Source organism: Humulus lupulus, chromosome 8 (assembly GCF_963169125.1).
Source record: "Humulus lupulus chromosome 8, drHumLupu1.1, whole genome shotgun sequence".
Lineage (NCBI taxonomy): Eukaryota > Viridiplantae > Streptophyta > Magnoliopsida > Rosales > Cannabaceae > Humulus > Humulus lupulus.
Window position 1 is genome coordinate 63,343,416 of NC_084800.1, and position 18,039 is coordinate 63,361,454.

Here is an 18,039-nt window from a genome sequence, read left to right on the forward strand (position 1 = left end):
TATGCGCCCGCTCCTCTAACCTGGCCATACGGTTGTGGAATAGGCCCGGAGTCGATTCGATGCCCAGCCGTGTCTCCAGGAGCAGCATCATCTGGTAGTTCCGGAACAGGTTGGGCGTTACGTCCATCTCCCACCTGTTGCCCTTGGGCGTCCCGGAGCCGGGAGCGACTACAGGAGCCCTATTGACCTCCTCGTCAGAGTGAATTGTGACGCCCGTGGCCATGATTGACGATCTGGGGACAAAGAAAGAAAGACCAAGCAGTCAGTACCTAAACCCAAAAGAGTCGGTCGAGGTACAGGGAGTCTCCTAAGGACTGCTTGGAGTCTCGTCGGATCAGGTCCGGGACCCCGAAAAGCCCCGGGACCTTGATCGGGAGGAGAAGCTACTAAGACCCATCCCTTGTCCGGGGAGCAGCCTAAAAGGTGCAACCCAAACCAGACTGCCTTCCTAGCAGAGTCTAAAACACTGAAACTAGGTGCGTGCGCCTAGAGAGCCTAGATTCACAAAGTTGGCAATAGGATGAATAAATACTTACTGTGTGATGCCGACGGTTGAGGCTGGCAGTTGTCCGATCGCAAGGACGACAGGACCTCGTTCTTGAAGTGGCATAGCCGGTGCAGCAGTTCATCGACGGGGTAAGTCCGAGAGGCGCCGTCGGGTTGCAGGACGAGGGTTGAGGCCCTGGGGAACAGGCGGTGGCGCAGCACTAGTAGACGGCGAAGTAGTTCGTCGGCGAGGTCGGACATGCAAAGCTCTAGCGAGCGCTCTGGTTTTTCTTTTTCTTGAGCTGTTTCAGAAGTGGAAAAGTGTCGAAGGTTTGTAGTCTGAGGCTTTATATCAGCCCCCGAATCCTGGCCCCCGATCCAACGGTCAGACGCCTCTTCATCCGACGACCAAAGATCGCGCAGAGGACATTTATGAGCCCTTTCTGGTTTGGATCCTCAGCACCTCCAATCCGACGGCCCAGAAGCGGCGGATGCCAAAGGACGCCCCATCCTACGGTCCACCCCGTTCTAAGGAAATTAATGATGACACTCCCCGTGCGGATGGGATGCCTCGTGACGTGCGCTGACACCCTAACCTAGGCCTAGCGGACTCTAGGAAGCCTAGGCGACTCTTCGAGGCCCTTCCAGCAATTACGTGGCGCCACGTGTGTCACTACTCTGGACGCGGGCCAAGGGTGAACGTCCCTGGAATACAGTTAGTGGTCCGGGCTGGGTAACCTGCCACGGCCTTCCCGCTGAGCCTCCTGGCCCTGACAGAAATTGGGGAGGCAACTTGGCAAGAACCGCGAGGGTGGTGCAACCCTCCCCCCGGCTGCCCCGGGCGAAGGCTTGGGGGGTAAATGTTATCCCCATTTCCTGTCCAGGTTCTGGGCCTTTGCCCCGGCCCGCGTTCTGGGGACCAAATTTGGTATATGGGCCTTACCCAAGGACTACGGACTGGGCCAATGTAGAGTGGTCCGTGACGTTCCTCCGGGTTCATCTTCAGATTGGACGGTCCCGGCCGTGTCCGAAGTGCCCGGACCGTCGCGGCCATCGCGTCCCTGTCCCGGACCTGGAATGGTCCGGGCTCAAAGTAAACGTAGCAGGCCAAAGGTAAACGAACCTGGATCGTTTCTCCCCCAGGCAGCCAGGACACTGAAACCGCCTCATTTCGCGTGAGCTTTGTCCCCCCACTTTTCGTCTGCGGAAAGGGTCACCTCGGGATTATCTGCTGGTGTGTCAGGACTGCGCAGCCAAATACTCTGACCGGTCTTGTCCCCTGAATCGGCCTCGTAACTCGAATTGCTCAGAACCAAGGCGCCGTTTTGTCGGGAGAAGGCTTGCGTCTCAGGGCAACTCGTTGGGCCTGAGCTGATTGGAGGTCAGTGTGTTGTTTATCTTTTCTGCTTGGGCCTCCTCTAGGAAGCCCCCTTGTGCACATCCCCCAGACGGGCCCGGGGTGGATCTAGCCCAAAACCGATGTCCCCTTCAATCTATAAATACAAGTTGTAATGCAACGTAAAAGGGAGAGAGGCAGAAACTCTGTTGAGATATAATCAGACCATTCCATTGTAAAAGCGGTTCCTAGCTCTAATACAGATATATATATATACATAGACTCGTGGACTAAGGCTAGTTAACGCCCCAACCACGTAAAAATCTTGTGTCAATCTTCCATTTTCATTATTATTATCAGTTAATACCCCACTTTAAGATAGTTGCCGAAAATCTCGGTTAACACTTACAGACCGAGTGTAGTCCGAGCTTTCGCTTACGTAACTTGTAGCCTTCTTTGGAGGTGTGGCTTGATGATTACGAGGTGAGTCCCCTGCTGGCCTTCTTGTTCCAGTAGTTTGTGATCTTGACATTTGGCTTCCCGAAGGCTGAGGAGCTCTACGATCTCGGGTAGCCTCCCTTTCGTTCCCCTGTTCAGGCCTGGCCTGTCGGTTTCCATCTCGACTGCCACTACGAGATGGCCTCCATGGTGCAGGTCGTGGGACCTCTCGGACTGGCGAGGGGTGTCTTATTGGTGATGGAAAATGCCTTATGGATGACGGTGACTGTCTCCCATTATCGGGCCTAGATGACCTAGAATTCGCCCGGACAAGCTCCAGGTTTTTTCTTGTAGTATTAGGATTCACGTTCCGAGCCACTAGAGGGGCTTGGTTATTACCCGTTCCTGTAGGCAATTCTGCAGTCGGGTTGACAGTGGCCTTAGCCCGGGTACTCCTCCAGGGCCTTGGCTGATTCGGCTGCGATGCTTGTTCTGCCCTCCTGGCAGCCGTGCTCCCGTGGGGGCATCCTCTAGGCCTCCGGGGAGGTGCCTGGGCGTCAGCTGCCTGTCTGGCTAATTCTTCATTGCGTTTTGTCGCCTCTGCCAATTGTTTGTGCAATTGACGATTTTCAAGTTCCACGATAGGAACATATCTTTCAGGGTGTTATATTATTTTATAATATAATGTAATATTATATTATTTTATAATATAATGTTTTAGATTAAATAAATGTGACATAGAGTGTCACATATTGTAACATATAAGAGTTACATTTTTTTGGATATATGTGAAATGTCCAAACATGTAACATATTTGGTGTTACAAATTCATCACAAATTTGTAACTCTTAAATATCACCCATTATTGTGTAGATTTGTTGTTACACAATATTGAGATGAATTTCTTAAAGCCATATGAGAAATGGCTGATAGAGATGTGATTTTAACTCCCATATTGTGTATGGAAGTTACAAAATCAAGTGGGAATAAATTGGAACGTTTTGGAAAAAACTTAAAAAATTGGTTGCTGAAACTGACCAAGGGCCGCGGCGCTAGTGGCTGACAGATTCATACTAAGTCGGTTTTTATCCAATTTTGAACGTTTCCAACAGCCAAGTAACTCCCAAATCTCTATTTTAATTCCATAAAACACCCAATTTATCATTGGTAACAGCCATGGGGGTTGGTGGAATTTGAAATTCAAAGAGTGTTTCTAAACTCTATAAATAGGAGCCTAATGCTCACTTGTAAGACACACCATTTCTATCCACTAGAGCACTTGGCTAGAAACACCTTGAGGCTTGATTATTCCAGAAAACATTTCCAAAATCTGTGAGAGATCCCTTAGTGCTTAAGTTAGGGGGAAATAAGCTTTTGGACAAAGGTTTCAAACCTTGTTCAAGTTGGTGATCCCCAATACTCTTCACTTTGGTTGTGTGAGTGAGAGTTCTTTGTTCTTTGTTCATTGTTCTTATTCTTGTTCTTTTATTCTATTGCTTCTCTTTTCTTCTATTATTCACTCTTTTACATGTATCTTTTGTTTTAGAGTTGTAATTTCATCTATATCTTTTCATTATACTACTTCTAGTTTATTTGTATATTTTGTCTTAGAGTTGTATTTTCTATTTCTATCATCTTCTACCTCTTTCTTTATATTTACATGTATCTTTTGTCATAGAGTTGTAACACTTTTTAATCAATCAATATTTATTTGTAATATACTGTCTAGAGTTGTAATAGTATCTTACCAATTCCATTGAGGCAATATTATTTTTCCTAACACAGGGTTGTAGTATAAATCCTCATCAGGCTTGGGAGTAGGTGGCCCTCGAGAATTGGATGAATCACTCCTCTCCTCAGGGTCCGGGTCCACCATAGGCTGCTTTCCAGGTCGTCGGGGATATTCCTCAGCACGAGGAGTTTACTCCTCAAGTATCTGGGGCAATGGTCACCCACCAGTACTGGGATTGTTTGCTACGGCCATTGATGATTCAGGAGGTTTTCTTATTAAACAGGCTCACGACTTGTTTAATGGCTCTAAATGAAAGCACCAAACTGTTGACGTCATTTTTCATTAACTTAGAAATGAAGAGCAATTAAACAAAATACAAAAGGAGACAAACAATAAGAGACCTTATTTTTATGTGGTTCAACAGTTAAAATTTGCCTAGTCCACGAGTCGATGTTATTCAATTTTTGGAATTCTCTCAAAGCTTTTATGGAAGCAATTTTACAGAGTCTTCCCCATACAAATTTCTCAGTCTCCACAAATGAATTGTTCCATGCTATTTATAGAATGATTTATAAAATATCTCCCCTCACATTTCGGGGAGTTATTATTCAAATCACAAATTAAATATAATTAAATGCATATAATTATACAATACGCGTATAAATCCCATGATATTCGAGATTTTACAACAGATTACAACCAATCCCTTATATATAGGGATTTTAAAACAGTAACTATGTTCACACTGGGCTATCGACCTCGAATAATCGAATGCCTCCGAGATCGACCGACCATCACTAGCTCGCTACCTTGATTCACCTTGGTCTTAACAAGAGACTTTGTTCAAATCATCCTTTTCGAGCTCACAATGCTCGAGCTCAAGCTGTCTTGTCTGATGGCAAAAATTAAACCAGGAGATTTATACAAGTGTTGAACCCCTGTCATTGTAACTTTGAGCTCGACTTGTAACCTTGGAACACCTTCGAGATCACGTAGCTCCGAGCTGGTCGATCCCGACGTTGTCGTTTTAGTACTCAGTGGGACTGTCCTTGACTCTCTCATTAATGCTGATTGTATGACGAATTTGCTTATTTCAAGCTTACACCTTACGAGCCTTCGCTTCGAGATAAAAAATTCTATTCTCAAATTTTGGGTGTAACCGTTATGATGATTATGAATAATATATATGAAGTTTTCCGATTATGAGATTGATGATATGTCAGGTGGTGACAATTATAAGACTATAGTAGACAACTACGAATATTTATGATTATGTATATGTTCTGGGCTCTTCTGTTTGGCAGGTACAAATGCTATTGTATATGTTGATCTGATTGTCAATGCACAGAAGTAAATGATGAGAATGGGTTGTGTTTTCTGTTGTTTATATTATGTTGATGATACGTTACGATATGCCTGTTATGAATGTATATGTACATTATGGATGGTTAAGCTATGTACGTAGGAATTCTTTAATCTTATATGTTGTATGCTTTTTGTTGTACTTATTGGGCTTTTTAGCTCATCTCCTTACTTTCCCCCTGTATGTATCTACTTAGTAATGCTTGATTCTATATGTGGAGCACGGTGTGGCGGGACCAATCCATTGTGAAAGTGTGTACTACTATAAGAGGCCATACTACCAAAGAAAAGATTCTGGAACGCCATAGTTTTTATATTTCAGTTTTCAACTTTGTATTATACAAGAGAGGTAATTTGTTTCTTACAGTTTAATTTATTATCCAAAGTGTATTTTGTTTTTAAAAAATATCGGGATCCCACCCAAACTTTATTTTAGAATTTATATTTTGAGAAATTTTCAAGTACAATTTTTCCTAGATATTGCAACACATTAAGTCAAGAAATTCAGGGCGTTACATTAGATTACAAACTATCATATTTAAGGTAAAAAACATTCATGATATTATTCAAATTACACCTTAATAATTGAAGAATAAACTTGTTTATTCTTGATAAAAGATAAATGTTATTCTAATTTATTATGTAGTTACACAGTTATACTATTTATATACATATGACACTTATATATAATATATTTATTATTATTCAATATAAATATCTATGGGTAGTAATCATTGAGAAGTCTTCCATATTATAAATAATAGTATTGTTTTTTTCGAAAACTATAAATAGCAGTATTTAGTATTTATTATATTTACTACTCATCATAGTTGAATGATGAATCTACCAGAATAATAAGATAGAGTTCCTATATTTGAATCTCTAGCCTCTTAGGTTGCTGGCAAAGCCCACAAAGAAGTACCTATTATGGAGGAAATTGCATAGGGTACCCATTTTAAGTGACTTTCTCTTAATTTTAGCTATGTCTTGAAACTCTTTTTTTTTATATAATTAGTATTTTAGTTATTGTTCCTTCCGGTTATACCATTTTCTTGTTCAAACATTCACCATATAATGTTTTTTTTCAGTAAGGTTACTATAGGAAATATAATTACAAAAATAGGTAATATTAAATTAAATGTATTTAGTGGGTAATTTTGGTTGATTAATCTTAAAAGTGTAAACTTTTCAAGTTATCCCATTATTATGGAAGAAGTACCTAATTTTTTTTTAATAAACAATTCAACTGAGTTAAGCATCTTATCTTGGATGTAAAAGACACCTTAGAACATGCACGGACCCTATCAAATAAAACAATACAATTTTATAATATTTATACATATAAGAGTTATTATAATTATATCTTATATTTCAATATATATGTATTATCATTAATTTTTAAATTTAAATTATCATAATTTATTGAATATTTTTAATAAATTAATCGCAATCATTAACTAATATTAACACCATTCAAATATAGGTATCGGCAGTAAATAGTTAAAATAGATATTTTTTAATATCATTTTACAAAATAATAGTCTAAATTATAGATAAGATGTCGATTAAATTCCATAACATGTCGAATATGTTGGAAATATATATATATATTTATAATTATATAAGGACACGTAGACGCATAGGTGGTATAGAAGAGTGATGTTTTCACATCTTACTAATGACATTTTCTCACTCAAATTTCCATGAAATAAATGAGTTCTTTTGCTAGAACAAGGAGACCTTTAAAGACCTGAAAACAACTGTGAAATAATTGAGTTCTTTTGCTAGAACAAGGAGACCTTTTAAGACCTGAAACAACTGAAAGAGAATAGTTACTGAAGTTTAAGCACAACAAAAAGCAAAATGGTTAGCAACAAGAACAAACAAGGGCCAAAGAAGGCCAGGCCGTAAGTACTCTGATCTGATGTCCTTGGAATAGAAAACTCATGGCACCAATCTAGCCACTCTCCCCTTAAGGCTCCCAGCTTTTGCCATTCACCAAAATCTAGAAGCCTTAAGGGAGAGTGATAAGACGGCTACCATAGATGAGATCATCACAGAACAAAAACTAACTATTATTGCTGCTTTTCTCTAGCTCTTTTTATGAGTGAGCTAGAGACCTCTTTGTTAGGCCACAAGACCTTTTGCTTACTCAGAGTGTGTCCTGATACACCTATTTATAGTTCCCAAGATTTGGGGTTCACACGTGTGTGCACGTGTGCATATAGAGAATGGTATAAATTAGGAATATCCTTGATTCTGACACGAGTGGCGTAACCACAACCTCATGTTCCACATTATAGGTTCTTTCAACCCAAATGGACAAGAGGAAGTGGAACTTGGGGCCATTGCATCTTTATCAACCTCAGTGAAGAATAAAGTGGCCAAGGAACCTTCAACAATACATGCTACGACATTATGTCCACACAAGGCAAGTTCCTAATCTTTATTCTCGATAGATAATTTGGATGCAAGTTGCAAAGTATGAAGAACATGACGACACGAATGACGACATGCGCTTTTTGGGAGATTAAATCAACCAAGATTCCATGGCCATTCACCTGATCATGATGTAAAGGTTCTCTATTATGTGTTCAGGATTAAACATGTAGTCTCACCCTCCAAATCCAATTGTAGCTTTTGTTCTTTCGGAGGATGAGGACTACTACTAGCAGCTCATTATAAGCCCTTATCAACATAATAAACGGCCAATTATGCAACAGTTTGAACCAGTGATTTCGAAGCCTTGAAAATTGGAGAAGCTGCATGAACAAGAAACAGTGTCATACACAACTTTTGACCTTGTGATGATTGAAAATCTTCGTACCAGTCATCAACAGTTAACAACGTTCCATGATATTTTAATAAGCTGGAGCAAGTGCAAAAAATAAAGGATACATATTCAGAGAGCCTGAACTACTGCATATTAACAAATTTCATTCATTATTATTCTTTATAAGCATGAACCTGTTAGTGGCAAAACTTGCAACAACAAAAAAATTGTTATTTAGTACAATTTCAGTTAAATGCTCTTCCAAATAGGAAACTAATCTTTAGAAATGTTACATTCTGAGAAGAATATTACATGTGTAGTTGATGTCTTGTCTATTACATTGCACTTTCCTAATCCAAATATGCAAGGAACAAGGTCCTAAGCCCATACAGTATAACGGTAATAGGAGTCCGCGGATGAAATTTCCAGAGTAAGCAAGTTCAAAACAGAAAACAAGCTCTCTTATCAAGGCCCCTGGACAAATCAAGAAGTAGACAGTCTCAGCCAATTTTACCAGCGTTCTCTTGGCCGACCATCAGGCAAGACAGGAGTAAGGACTTTCTCATCATGCTTTGTTGAGTTCAAGTCCTGTTTGTTTGAGTTTCTCACTCCAACACTCATAGAATCACCATCTTCCTCAAAATCTGGTGGTGTTTCATCATCTTCATCACTCCAATCATCTTCGTCATCATCATCTTCAACACCATCATCATCAAACCCAGAATCATTCCTGAAATCATCAGCATTAGCCCATTCTTCTCCTTCCTCGTCAGCTCCATCTTCTGACTTAACATCAACATCTTGTGAATCTGAATCTCTCCGAGGAGCGCCTCTTCTTGGAAATCGAGGAACAGAAACTAGAGAACGAAGCTTCTCCTTGATGATTAACAAACGATCCTTGTCTATCAACTGAGAATCACGATATGCTTCCCTTAGAAAAACTGAATCTCTATCCCCTTTCAAGGACACATAAAACATATCCGGGTGCCTAATCAGCATTCCCCTCACCTGCTGAGAAAACCGAAACTCCTCCCGAAAATGAGTAAGGTGATCCACAAGGGTTCTTTTCTCGATAGTGAGGCTCAGAATCTCATGAACAACAGCACAAGCATGTTTTTCTTTCTCCCTTGTACCCGGTCTCAACTCTGAGAAATCAGAGTAAGGGGATATATAAGGAATGTCTCTAAAAAGTGCTATCTTCCTCATCTCACCCTTGGATAGATTAAGACCCTTTGGTAGCTTAACTCTGTTGAATTTAAGAGGCCTGTCAATAATCAAATCCTTCTCTGCTAGCTCCCTCTCCCGAGTTTCCTCCTCAGAAAGCTCAGCTGCTGAAACAGCAAGCTCGGGATCCCAATGAGTTAATTCTAATGCGGGACCTCGCTCAGTTGCCACAATTCTGAAATATTGCGGATATCGATGACATATAGTGTCACGAAACTCTGTGGGAAGCCCAAAGTCATTCTTCAGGTGGGCAATCTTCTCCAGCAAAATTCTCTTATCCAAGGACATCATCAAAAGTTTCCTCAGCTTCACCACTAACAAATCTTCCATCTCATTCCTAATCTTCAACTCCTCAAAGTAAAGCTTTTCAGCTGCTGGGGTCAGTTTGAATTTCAATGAAAAGACCCCTTCTTCCACAATCTCAAAAATCGCCGGAAACTTCTTTAAAAGAGCAATGAACCGCCGTTTCTTATTGAGTCCCAACTCTCTTCTGTACCTACCCAAATCTCTAAGCGACATAATTCTATCAGGTTGGTTCACCAGAATCTTCCTTATCTTCAAAACCAATTTCAGCTTCTTATCCTTTTGTATCACGTTATCGAAAGGAAGCTCTTTCCTTCTCTTCACAACAGCTCTTATTGGCCCAAATGGGACATGGGTTTTTCTGGGGTTATTGAAAAAAACACTTCTCTCCTGTAAAACCAAACTTTTGCCCAAAAATGGCGACTTTTCTGGTTGAATCGTTGAGCCAGAGAAATGGGTTTTGACAGAATCATTGGGTAGTCGAAGAAAAGAAGTCTTGAAAGATAGAAAGAAGGGTAAAGAAGAAGATACTGAGGCTTTGGTTGTAGAAAGCAAGAGCTTGGGTTCCATTATAAGCTACTGTCGATTGAGCTACAGTAAAGAAACGATGAAGAAATAGCCAAAAAAAAAAAAAAACCAAGAGAAAGCAGATAACTCACCTTAATAATTGAAGGGTACCAACTTGGATTGGAGACCAAAAAGGCTCAAGGGGTTTTTCCCGGAGAAGGAGAGACCTCTGTCAGGGTTTATCTGCAAGGGACCAGAACCCCTTCGCCAAAGATTTTTTTGCTTAGCACTTTTTCGTATAAAGTGCTAAACCCCTAATATTATTGTCGTTTTCATTATACGCAGTGTCGTAAAAAAGCTTTAAAAAAATTAAGATAGATTAGTCAGTTATCTTTGATTTGACGTATGAAGTTCTAATAGGCGATACCAGTTTCCTTTTGATAGACTTGGACACACCAGATTATCACCAATCCTATTTCGCAACATGATATGGCCTCAATCACTTAATAGCTTGACTCGGCTGACTTACGAGATGGCCAAGAAACGAGACCGCCGAGTTGCACCGGGTGCGAATCGCCCAAAGGAACGAGGGGAACCGTCAACTCGGCCAGACCCACATGGGGACTCGGCTTCTTCGGATCGAAGACTCATCATCATTATCTTTGTCTTCCTCATCGTAGCTCCTGCCATCTCCATCTTCGTGTACCGAATCAAATACGCTTCAGGTACAAACCGCACGGGTTCGTCAGTGTACCAGCGAGGCCTCGTTAAGCCTGATGTGAATTACCAAGAAATCCTTGCTGTAAGTGCGGAATCACGTCCTTCATACTCTGTTCCAGACATCAAGTTTCGATTTTTAGTTGTTCTTTTTCTTATATTTTTATATCAAGCTTTAAATTTTTTTTCTCATTTATATGGTCATTATGTATGTGTGTCTGTATATACAGTATTTTTAGTAGAAGAGTGAAAAATGACATCTTTTTCCTTTGTATGGAACTCAGGAGAACACAAAGGTCTCGGAAAATACATCTGCGCGGCATTATACCTATCCTGTGTTGGCCTACATTACTCCATGGTATGTCTTTCTTTCTGGTTTTAGACCAAGTTTAAGTTGGTAATAAGTCCCCTTGACATTTCTTAGGGCATTATCATCTCCAGTAAGTAGTAAGGCAAGGGAATTGGTCTTTGGTTACCATAGCTTGGCGCCTTACTCAAAGAGTTTGCCAAAATCACTATATGAGAAAGTGAAATTAGCAAAATAACCTTCAACGTTTCTTCAAGTAAATATGTTTTCTTTGAGAGAACGTGAACATAGTTATTTTGCAAGTGTAAGTTCTACTACTTATGCAACATTCAAATATTTCAAAGTTGGCCATTTAAATTGGACTGATTAGAGGGTATGTGAAAAATGGTTTAAGTGAAACACCTACTATTCCAATATTTTATTTGCAAAATGACTTTATATTTTTTCTTCCGAATTACCAACTTGGTCTTTTTTCAAACAGAGTAAGAATGTCATTTTGCTAATTTTACTTTGTAATGTTGTCGGTTTGGAAAACTCTTAGATTGAATACATATTCTGACTTTCAACAAATTTTGTTTACAAAAGTTTGATGTAGATGAGCTGCTCTCACACAAAATTAATGCAGGAATTCTAGGGGCTATGATTTAGCCAAGAGATTTAACTCCAAGTTTACACATTTATCTCCAGTCTGGTATGACCTAAAAAGGTATAACTCGGTGCATAATTCGGTTTCCTTTTCTTAGGAAGAACTGTGAAATCTGTTATATTCCTGTTTGGATTTTGATTGTATCCCTTTTCTCTTTTGTTGCTATTGATGGTAGTCAAGGAAGTGACTTGATTCTTGAAGGTAGACATAATGCTGATATTGGATGGATATCAGAGCTTCGAATGGCAGGAGATGCTATGGTAAGGCAGAATAAACTTTTCTATTTTTTATTTTTTGGCAGGGGAAGGAACATAAAATGATCCACAATTTTTAGTTATTTGTTAGGAATCTCTATTGTTAACAACAAAATTGTCCATTTGATGAGACATGTAAAATTGGAGACGTTTCTTCTTAACATAATTGACCTAGCAACAATTTGAAAATAGTCACTTATCATTCCTTGGATGACTATAGGTGTTACCTAGAGTTGTTCTGGAAGCGTTTCCCAAGGATCTTCTTAGAAAGAAGAAGCAGAGGACTAGAGCTATTAACCTCATAGTTAATGAGTGCAAGTAAGTGTTTCTCCAATTTATCAGGCCATTTTACACCTAGAGTTGATTGATGCCATAATGATATGCCAAGGATCTTTATTTTTCCCCAATATATTCTGTGCGCTTTTTCTCTTGTTGTGTGAATGAATTTCAGGACACGGAGGTCAAAAAATTTGGCTCCCTACTTTTTTCGTATTTGATAATTGTTGTTTGTTTGTTTGTTTGTTTTTTTTTTTTGGCTCTGGGCATCATTATGGAGTATGTATCATCTATGTTTTACTTCATGACATGTATTGGTCGATGTAGCCTGGTGTTTAGCTTTTCTCAGTTAGCGTTCTTCTTTTCTTGAGATCAAACAATCCAACTCATATTTGTTACGATCCTTTATGATTAGGGAAATGGGATATGATGGGGTTGTGCTAGAATCTTGGTCAAGGTGGGCTGCTTATGGTATTTTGAATGATCCAAGCATGAGGAACTCAGTGAGTGCTTTACTATTTTTCTCCTCCTGCTTTCCTCGCTCTCTCTGAGCTTGTTGATAATGTTACACATTCATTTTTTGTTTTGCAAGCCTAGGCACTGCAGTTTATAAAACAGCTTGGAGATGCAATGCATTCTGTCAGCTCAGAGAGAGCCAATAAGCAGCCATTGCAGTTGGTATATGTTATAGGTCCACCCCGTTCAGAGACACTCCAAGAATATGATTTCGGACCCAGTGATCTTAAGAACTTGGATGATGCTGTGGATGGCTTCTCACTTATGACATATGACTTCTCAGGCCCGCAAAATCCAGGTCCTAATGCACCTTTAAAGTGGATTACTTCAATAATGGAGTTACTCCTTGGCAGCAACAGCAACAGTGTAGGAAATCTATCCCACAAGATATTTCTTGGCATCAATTTCTATGGAAATGACTTTGTTATTTCAAGAGGTTTGCCCTTTCTATTAATCTTAAGAACTTCACATATCTACTTACACATTATATATAATAAATTGTACAAAATTATTATCCGTTGCCTGTGCTAATATTATTATCTCTTGAATCTTTCTTCTTTATTTTTTTTTTTGGATACTTTTGTGTTGTTTTCAATTCATGAATAACGGGTTCCTACTTTTATTGATAATATAGCAGGTGAAGGTGGTGGTGATGGTGGTGGTGGGGGAGCTATAACTGGAAGTAATTATCTATCGTTGTTGGAGAAGCACAGACCCGTTTTGCAGTGGGAAAAGAAGAGCGAGGAACACTTGTTCTTTTACCTTGATGACAACCATATCAACCATGCCGTATTCTATCCTTCATTGTTGTCTATTTCTCTACGGCTAGAGGAAGCTCGTAAGTGGGGATGTGGCATCTCAATCTGGGAAATTGGGCAAGGTCTTGATTACTTTTTTGATCTTCTCTAAGTCAGCCTGATTAAATAGTCATTCAGATGAGCTCCACATCTTTAATTTTCACGCAGGACTTATCTTAATTGTATGGTGTTGATGTTGAACACTATGACAAATGCTTTTTAGCATTATTTTGTAATATATATTGAGACTAACAAAAGTAAAATTTTGGTTTAATAAGATAGTATCTCGACCAATTATTCTTTTTGTTTTTTGCCCGTTTTATTCGAAGTATTCGTACTCAGCTAGAGTTCTTTTTAAATATCTGCAACAATATTTTCTGTTATGCCATATCTTATCTAACTTTTTGTAATTTAAATTATAAGTTTAACAAGTGTTAATAAATTGGTAATATTTTTAAAGTGATAGAGAAAGAAAATGAAATTCACAAATAAAAACGAAATATTATTGCTTTCTTTTCTGTCTCTTAAGTCTAAACCATATTTTCTTCTTTTCTAATCATGTTTATGAAGATAACCACGAGTGTTTAGTAAAAATGAAGGGCATTAGACTCTGCTTGTACTACTCACTGTACAAGCATGTACTAGCAGCTTCTAATTTTCTTCCATGTTGTTATAATTTCTAAACATTTGGGCAGACTTTTTCTCAACCACACATTCTGTAAGACAACTTTAATACTCATTTGCAACCAAAGGCCTTACAAATCAGCAACTTATCATCATCAACTGACATGTCAAGCACCGAATGGCCTAAGCCCCTCATCCCATTCCTTGTCAGCACCTTCCACTAAAGAAGCCTTCCAAGAGTAATTTTTGAAGCTAAGGCTTATAATCTGTCTCAGATTCTCTCCAAGAACTTTAGCCTGGATTAGAATCCTAGTGTTTCATGGTATATAAAGTTTATCCTTTGATACTTTAGGAGCTTCATAAACAATCTTTGAGACAGAATTATGCCATGGAGGCCCTCAATGCAGCAGGCTTAACACCCATATCCGCAGTTCTCAGTGACAGGAAACAAGAACCCAGAAAAATCCCATTTTTCTTTCCAATTTCCCATTTCAAATCCTCAAATTCCTCTAGTTTTAACACCAGCCCATCAGCTCTACAGGAGTGTTTTCCAAGGAAAATTCATGGGGGTTTGGTTATTCTCTCCTCTGTTCTAAACTCTGGGATTGCTAAAGCTTTGACATATGAAGAAGCATTACAGCAGACTGTTGGGGGTGGGTCCTCCGGTGGGAGTGGGGTTCTAGATAGTGCCATTAGTTTTGCAACAGAGAACCCAGCCATTATAGCTGGTGGGGTCGCCATTTTGGCTGTTCCATTGGTTTTGTCTCAGCTTTTTGTGAAGTCTAAGCCATGGGGAGTTGAGTCTGCAAGAGCTGCGTATGCAAAATTGGGTGAAGATCCTAATGCACAGTTGCTTGACATAAGGCCACCTGTTGAGTTTAAGCAAGTGGGCAGTCCAGACATCCGGGGTTTAGGAAAGAAGTCAGTGTCTATTGTCTACAAAGGCGAAGATAAACCAGGCTTCTTAAAGAAGCTCTCTTTGAAGTTCAAGGAACCAGAAAATACCACATTGTTCATCCTCGACAAGTAAGTTTTTAAATTCAATCTTCTAGTTCCTCACTCACACTTTGACAGTAACTTCACTTTATGTTATCAGCTACTGAGTTATTTTACAATGTAAGGAGAAAATATTCAATAGGAAAAAAGGGATATTTTGAGTTCAAATGTGATGATAACGAAAGCATGTGTACTTTTAGAAATTCCTTCTAAGTTATTGATTAGAAATTTTTCCCATGATCAATTTATTGGTGCTATGCAACCCTTAGTTATTGTAAATGTGAAAAGCATACTCTCGGTTAACCATGTCCATAGGAAATTCTCTGGCTCTCATTCATCAGTTAACAAGCAGAACCCTTGCTCAATGTCCATTGAGATTCAGATTATTAGTCACCCTATAACTCTTACCATAGGCTTGATTCCTTTTATTTTTTGCCTTCTTTCTGTTAGAACACTTTTTGAATTTCATAGCTAATATGGTAATCTCTGAATAAGAATTTGTTTTTCTAAAGCTAATGTGTGTAAGTTATTGCTGATGCATTTCTGACGGAAGCCAGATTCGATGGGAACTCCGAACTAGTTGCTGAGTTGGTCACTGTAAATGGGTTTAAAGCTGCTTATGCTATAAAAGATGGCGTGGAAGGATCCCGAGGATGGGTGGTCTGCACTTCTTTCCCTCTCCTTTATTTCTGTCATCAGTAACTTTAAACGTACAAGTATTATGTATTGTAAACACAGTGGTTCACATTATGGATTGTTCTTTTGCAGAAGAGCAATCTCCCATGGATAGCACCAAGGAAAGGACTGAGTTTGGATCTTGGAAATTTCACAGAAGCTATCAATGATGCCTTCGGAGTATGTATCTCAATTTCCTATATACAATCATTTTAAGCAATGTTCAGATGAAGACATAAATAGGACTATTATTATGGGCTAGTGACCATTTTTTCGCATGTTAACATGCCTTTCGAATTTTTATCTCTTCATGCCATTGGTTTGTAGCTTATGTGGGGGAGTTTCATGTGCAGGAGGGCTCAGGTGACTTGTCTATTACCCTTGGCATTGCTGCAGCAACAGGATTGGGCGTGGCGGCATTTTCAGAGGTTAGCTGGATGAAGTCCCTCACAAACTGACTCTTCAGTTCTTTTATATATTCTGTGGTTCATAAGATTTCAACTTGACTGTTATGTTCTGCTTTTTATAGATAGAAACAATACTCCAACTCTTAGGCTCAGCTGCACTTATTCAGTTTGGGACCAAAAAACTCCTATTTGCTGAGGTGAGTCCGCCATATGCTTCATATTTTTCTTGATGACAAATGATAAGTACTTCAGTGGGAGATTTATTCTCATAGAAAAAGATGTTATGACCTGACCAAAGTGCATAGCAACTTCTTATTCCCTACAGCCATTTCCCTTTTGTATTTTTGTTCTTGTCTTGTCATGTGTCTCTCTATTTGTTACATAAGGTAGCCATGGGGTAATGTTGAGTTAAATCAGCATAAAATTCAAGCTGAATAGGTTTTGTTGACAGGATAGGAAAAAAACTCTAAAACAAGTTGATGAGTTCCTGAACACCAAGATTGCCCCTCAAGATCTTGTGGATGAGATAAAGGTACTTCTACAATGATAACCTTCTTTTTGAAAACTTGTACATCTACAATGCTAAGATTTTATTTAACCAATGATCAAAATGATCTATCTCATTAATTTCGGGAAACTTCAGGAAATTGGACAAGCTTTACTCCCAACAGTGTCTAGCAAGGCTCTTCCTGTACCAGCAGAGGCAAGTCCGAATGCTGCTACTGCCGATACTACAGTACAGAAAGCAGAAGCAACTGCAGAACCTGTTCAAGAAATAAACTCAGTCCCCAAAACGGAAACTAAAGCAGAAGCGCCTCCTCCAATCTCAAAACCACTTTCACCGTACCCTTATGTAAGTTCTGCTTTTGACTGACCTTTTGTTGTTTCGGGTTTTCTCATATGTGACTTTGGTTACATCATGATTTGTGCTTTGAATATATGCTTACCCTTTTCATGATTTTGGTTTGTGGTTGCAGTATCCAGATTTTAAGCCCCCAACGTCACCTTCACCATCACAGCCTTAGAGTTCCAAAGAATTTGTTTCAAGCGGGGTAGTGGTTTGCTTAGGAATTTTCAAAGCTTCAACACAGTTAATGCAACTTATGTATTTATGTTTCAAGAAATTTTCATGTCTCACTTTACATATTAGCTCAAATAATATTGTACTATCACGATGAGTACTAAGAGAATTCAACAACTTTTGTTTATGTTTCTTAGTCAACTTTTTATGAGGTGGTTTCTTATATCTATGGTAATGGACTCTTGTAGATTCTATTGATGTATAAGCTCCGTTTAATGTAGTGTTGTACGATTTCTTTCAGAGATTCGGATCAAAAAAGAAAATTTAAAAGTGAAACAAAAAAGAAAGTGTATTGAGTTGGCAAACGTGCCAATCTTTTTGAGTAGAGAACAATTCATTTTTATTTTATTGGAGATTATTATAGTGTCTGTTTTGGGTGAACAGAATATTAACTAAATCTTAAAGTGTGTGTAAGGTAAGAAATTTCCATGATTTCTATATTTCTTCAATCATAATAATTAAAAAAAATCATAACATTTGTTGACGCGGTTATTCGACAACAGGTAATTAAGAAAATAAGAGGAAGGGATTAGTGCTTAACGATGAACTGAAATAGATGAATGATCTTTGTAAATGGACTGG

The 18,039-nt window shown here is 39.1% G+C and overlaps 3 protein-coding genes across 4 annotated transcripts; 2 read left to right on the forward strand and 1 right to left on the reverse strand.

Annotated features, from left to right (window-relative positions):
* Nucleotides 1-6,941: 6,941 nt before the first annotated feature.
* On the reverse strand, nt 6,942-10,495 carry LOC133797523 (protein WHAT'S THIS FACTOR 1 homolog, chloroplastic). Its single transcript, XM_062235447.1, has 2 exons — nt 10,314-10,495; nt 6,942-10,245 (listed from the first exon to the last, which is right to left on the reverse strand). Exon 2 carries the CDS (start codon nt 10,222-10,224, stop codon nt 8,638-8,640), a length of 1,587 nt encoding a protein of 528 aa, XP_062091431.1. The 5' UTR covers nt 10,225-10,245; nt 10,314-10,495; the 3' UTR covers nt 6,942-8,637.
* A 141-nt stretch (nt 10,496-10,636) lies between these two features.
* LOC133797524 (uncharacterized) lies at nt 10,637-13,971 on the forward strand. Of its 2 annotated transcripts, none has more exons than XM_062235450.1 (8): nt 10,637-10,963; nt 11,163-11,236; nt 11,811-11,891; nt 12,007-12,091; nt 12,306-12,403; nt 12,777-12,864; nt 12,959-13,313; nt 13,515-13,971. In XM_062235450.1, the coding sequence occupies exons 1-8, from the start codon at nt 10,646-10,648 to the stop codon at nt 13,784-13,786; spliced, it is 1,371 nt and encodes a 456-aa protein (XP_062091434.1). In that variant the 5' UTR covers nt 10,637-10,645; the 3' UTR covers nt 13,787-13,971. The 2 variants fall into 2 exon arrangements, with proteins under 2 accessions (XP_062091434.1, XP_062091433.1); XM_062235449.1 differs by having other exon boundaries at nt 10,638-10,963; nt 13,512-13,971.
* A 496-nt stretch (nt 13,972-14,467) lies between these two features.
* Nucleotides 14,468-17,584, forward strand: LOC133797525 (rhodanese-like domain-containing protein 4, chloroplastic). The gene is made up of 8 exons (XM_062235451.1): nt 14,468-15,324; nt 15,852-15,954; nt 16,063-16,149; nt 16,323-16,397; nt 16,499-16,573; nt 16,828-16,908; nt 17,020-17,229; nt 17,354-17,584. The coding sequence occupies exons 1-8, from the start codon at nt 14,687-14,689 to the stop codon at nt 17,399-17,401; spliced, it is 1,317 nt and encodes a 438-aa protein (XP_062091435.1). The 5' UTR covers nt 14,468-14,686; the 3' UTR covers nt 17,402-17,584.
* Nucleotides 17,585-18,039: the final 455 nt, after the last annotated feature.

Bases quoted from the DNA above. Each gene is read 5' to 3' on its own strand.
- LOC133797523 (XM_062235447.1), bottom strand. From the start codon at position 10,224: ATGGAACCCAAGCTCTTGCTTTCTACAACCAAAGCCTCAGTATCTTCT.
- LOC133797524 (XM_062235449.1), top strand. From the start codon at position 10,646: ATGATATGGCCTCAATCACTTAATAGCTTGACTCGGCTGACTTACGAG. The intron at 10,964-11,162 runs GTAAGTGCGGAA...TATGGAACTCAG, and splicing joins ATTACCAAGAAATCCTTGCT to GAGAACACAAAGGTCTCGGA. The intron at 13,314-13,511 runs GTTTGCCCTTTC...TTGATAATATAG, and splicing joins TGACTTTGTTATTTCAAGAG to CAGGTGAAGGTGGTGGTGAT.
- LOC133797525 (XM_062235451.1), top strand. From the start codon at position 14,687: ATGGAGGCCCTCAATGCAGCAGGCTTAACACCCATATCCGCAGTTCTC. The intron at 16,574-16,827 runs GTGAGTCCGCCA...TTTTGTTGACAG, and splicing joins AAAAACTCCTATTTGCTGAG to GATAGGAAAAAAACTCTAAA. The intron at 17,230-17,353 runs GTAAGTTCTGCT...TTGTGGTTGCAG, and splicing joins CACTTTCACCGTACCCTTAT to TATCCAGATTTTAAGCCCCC.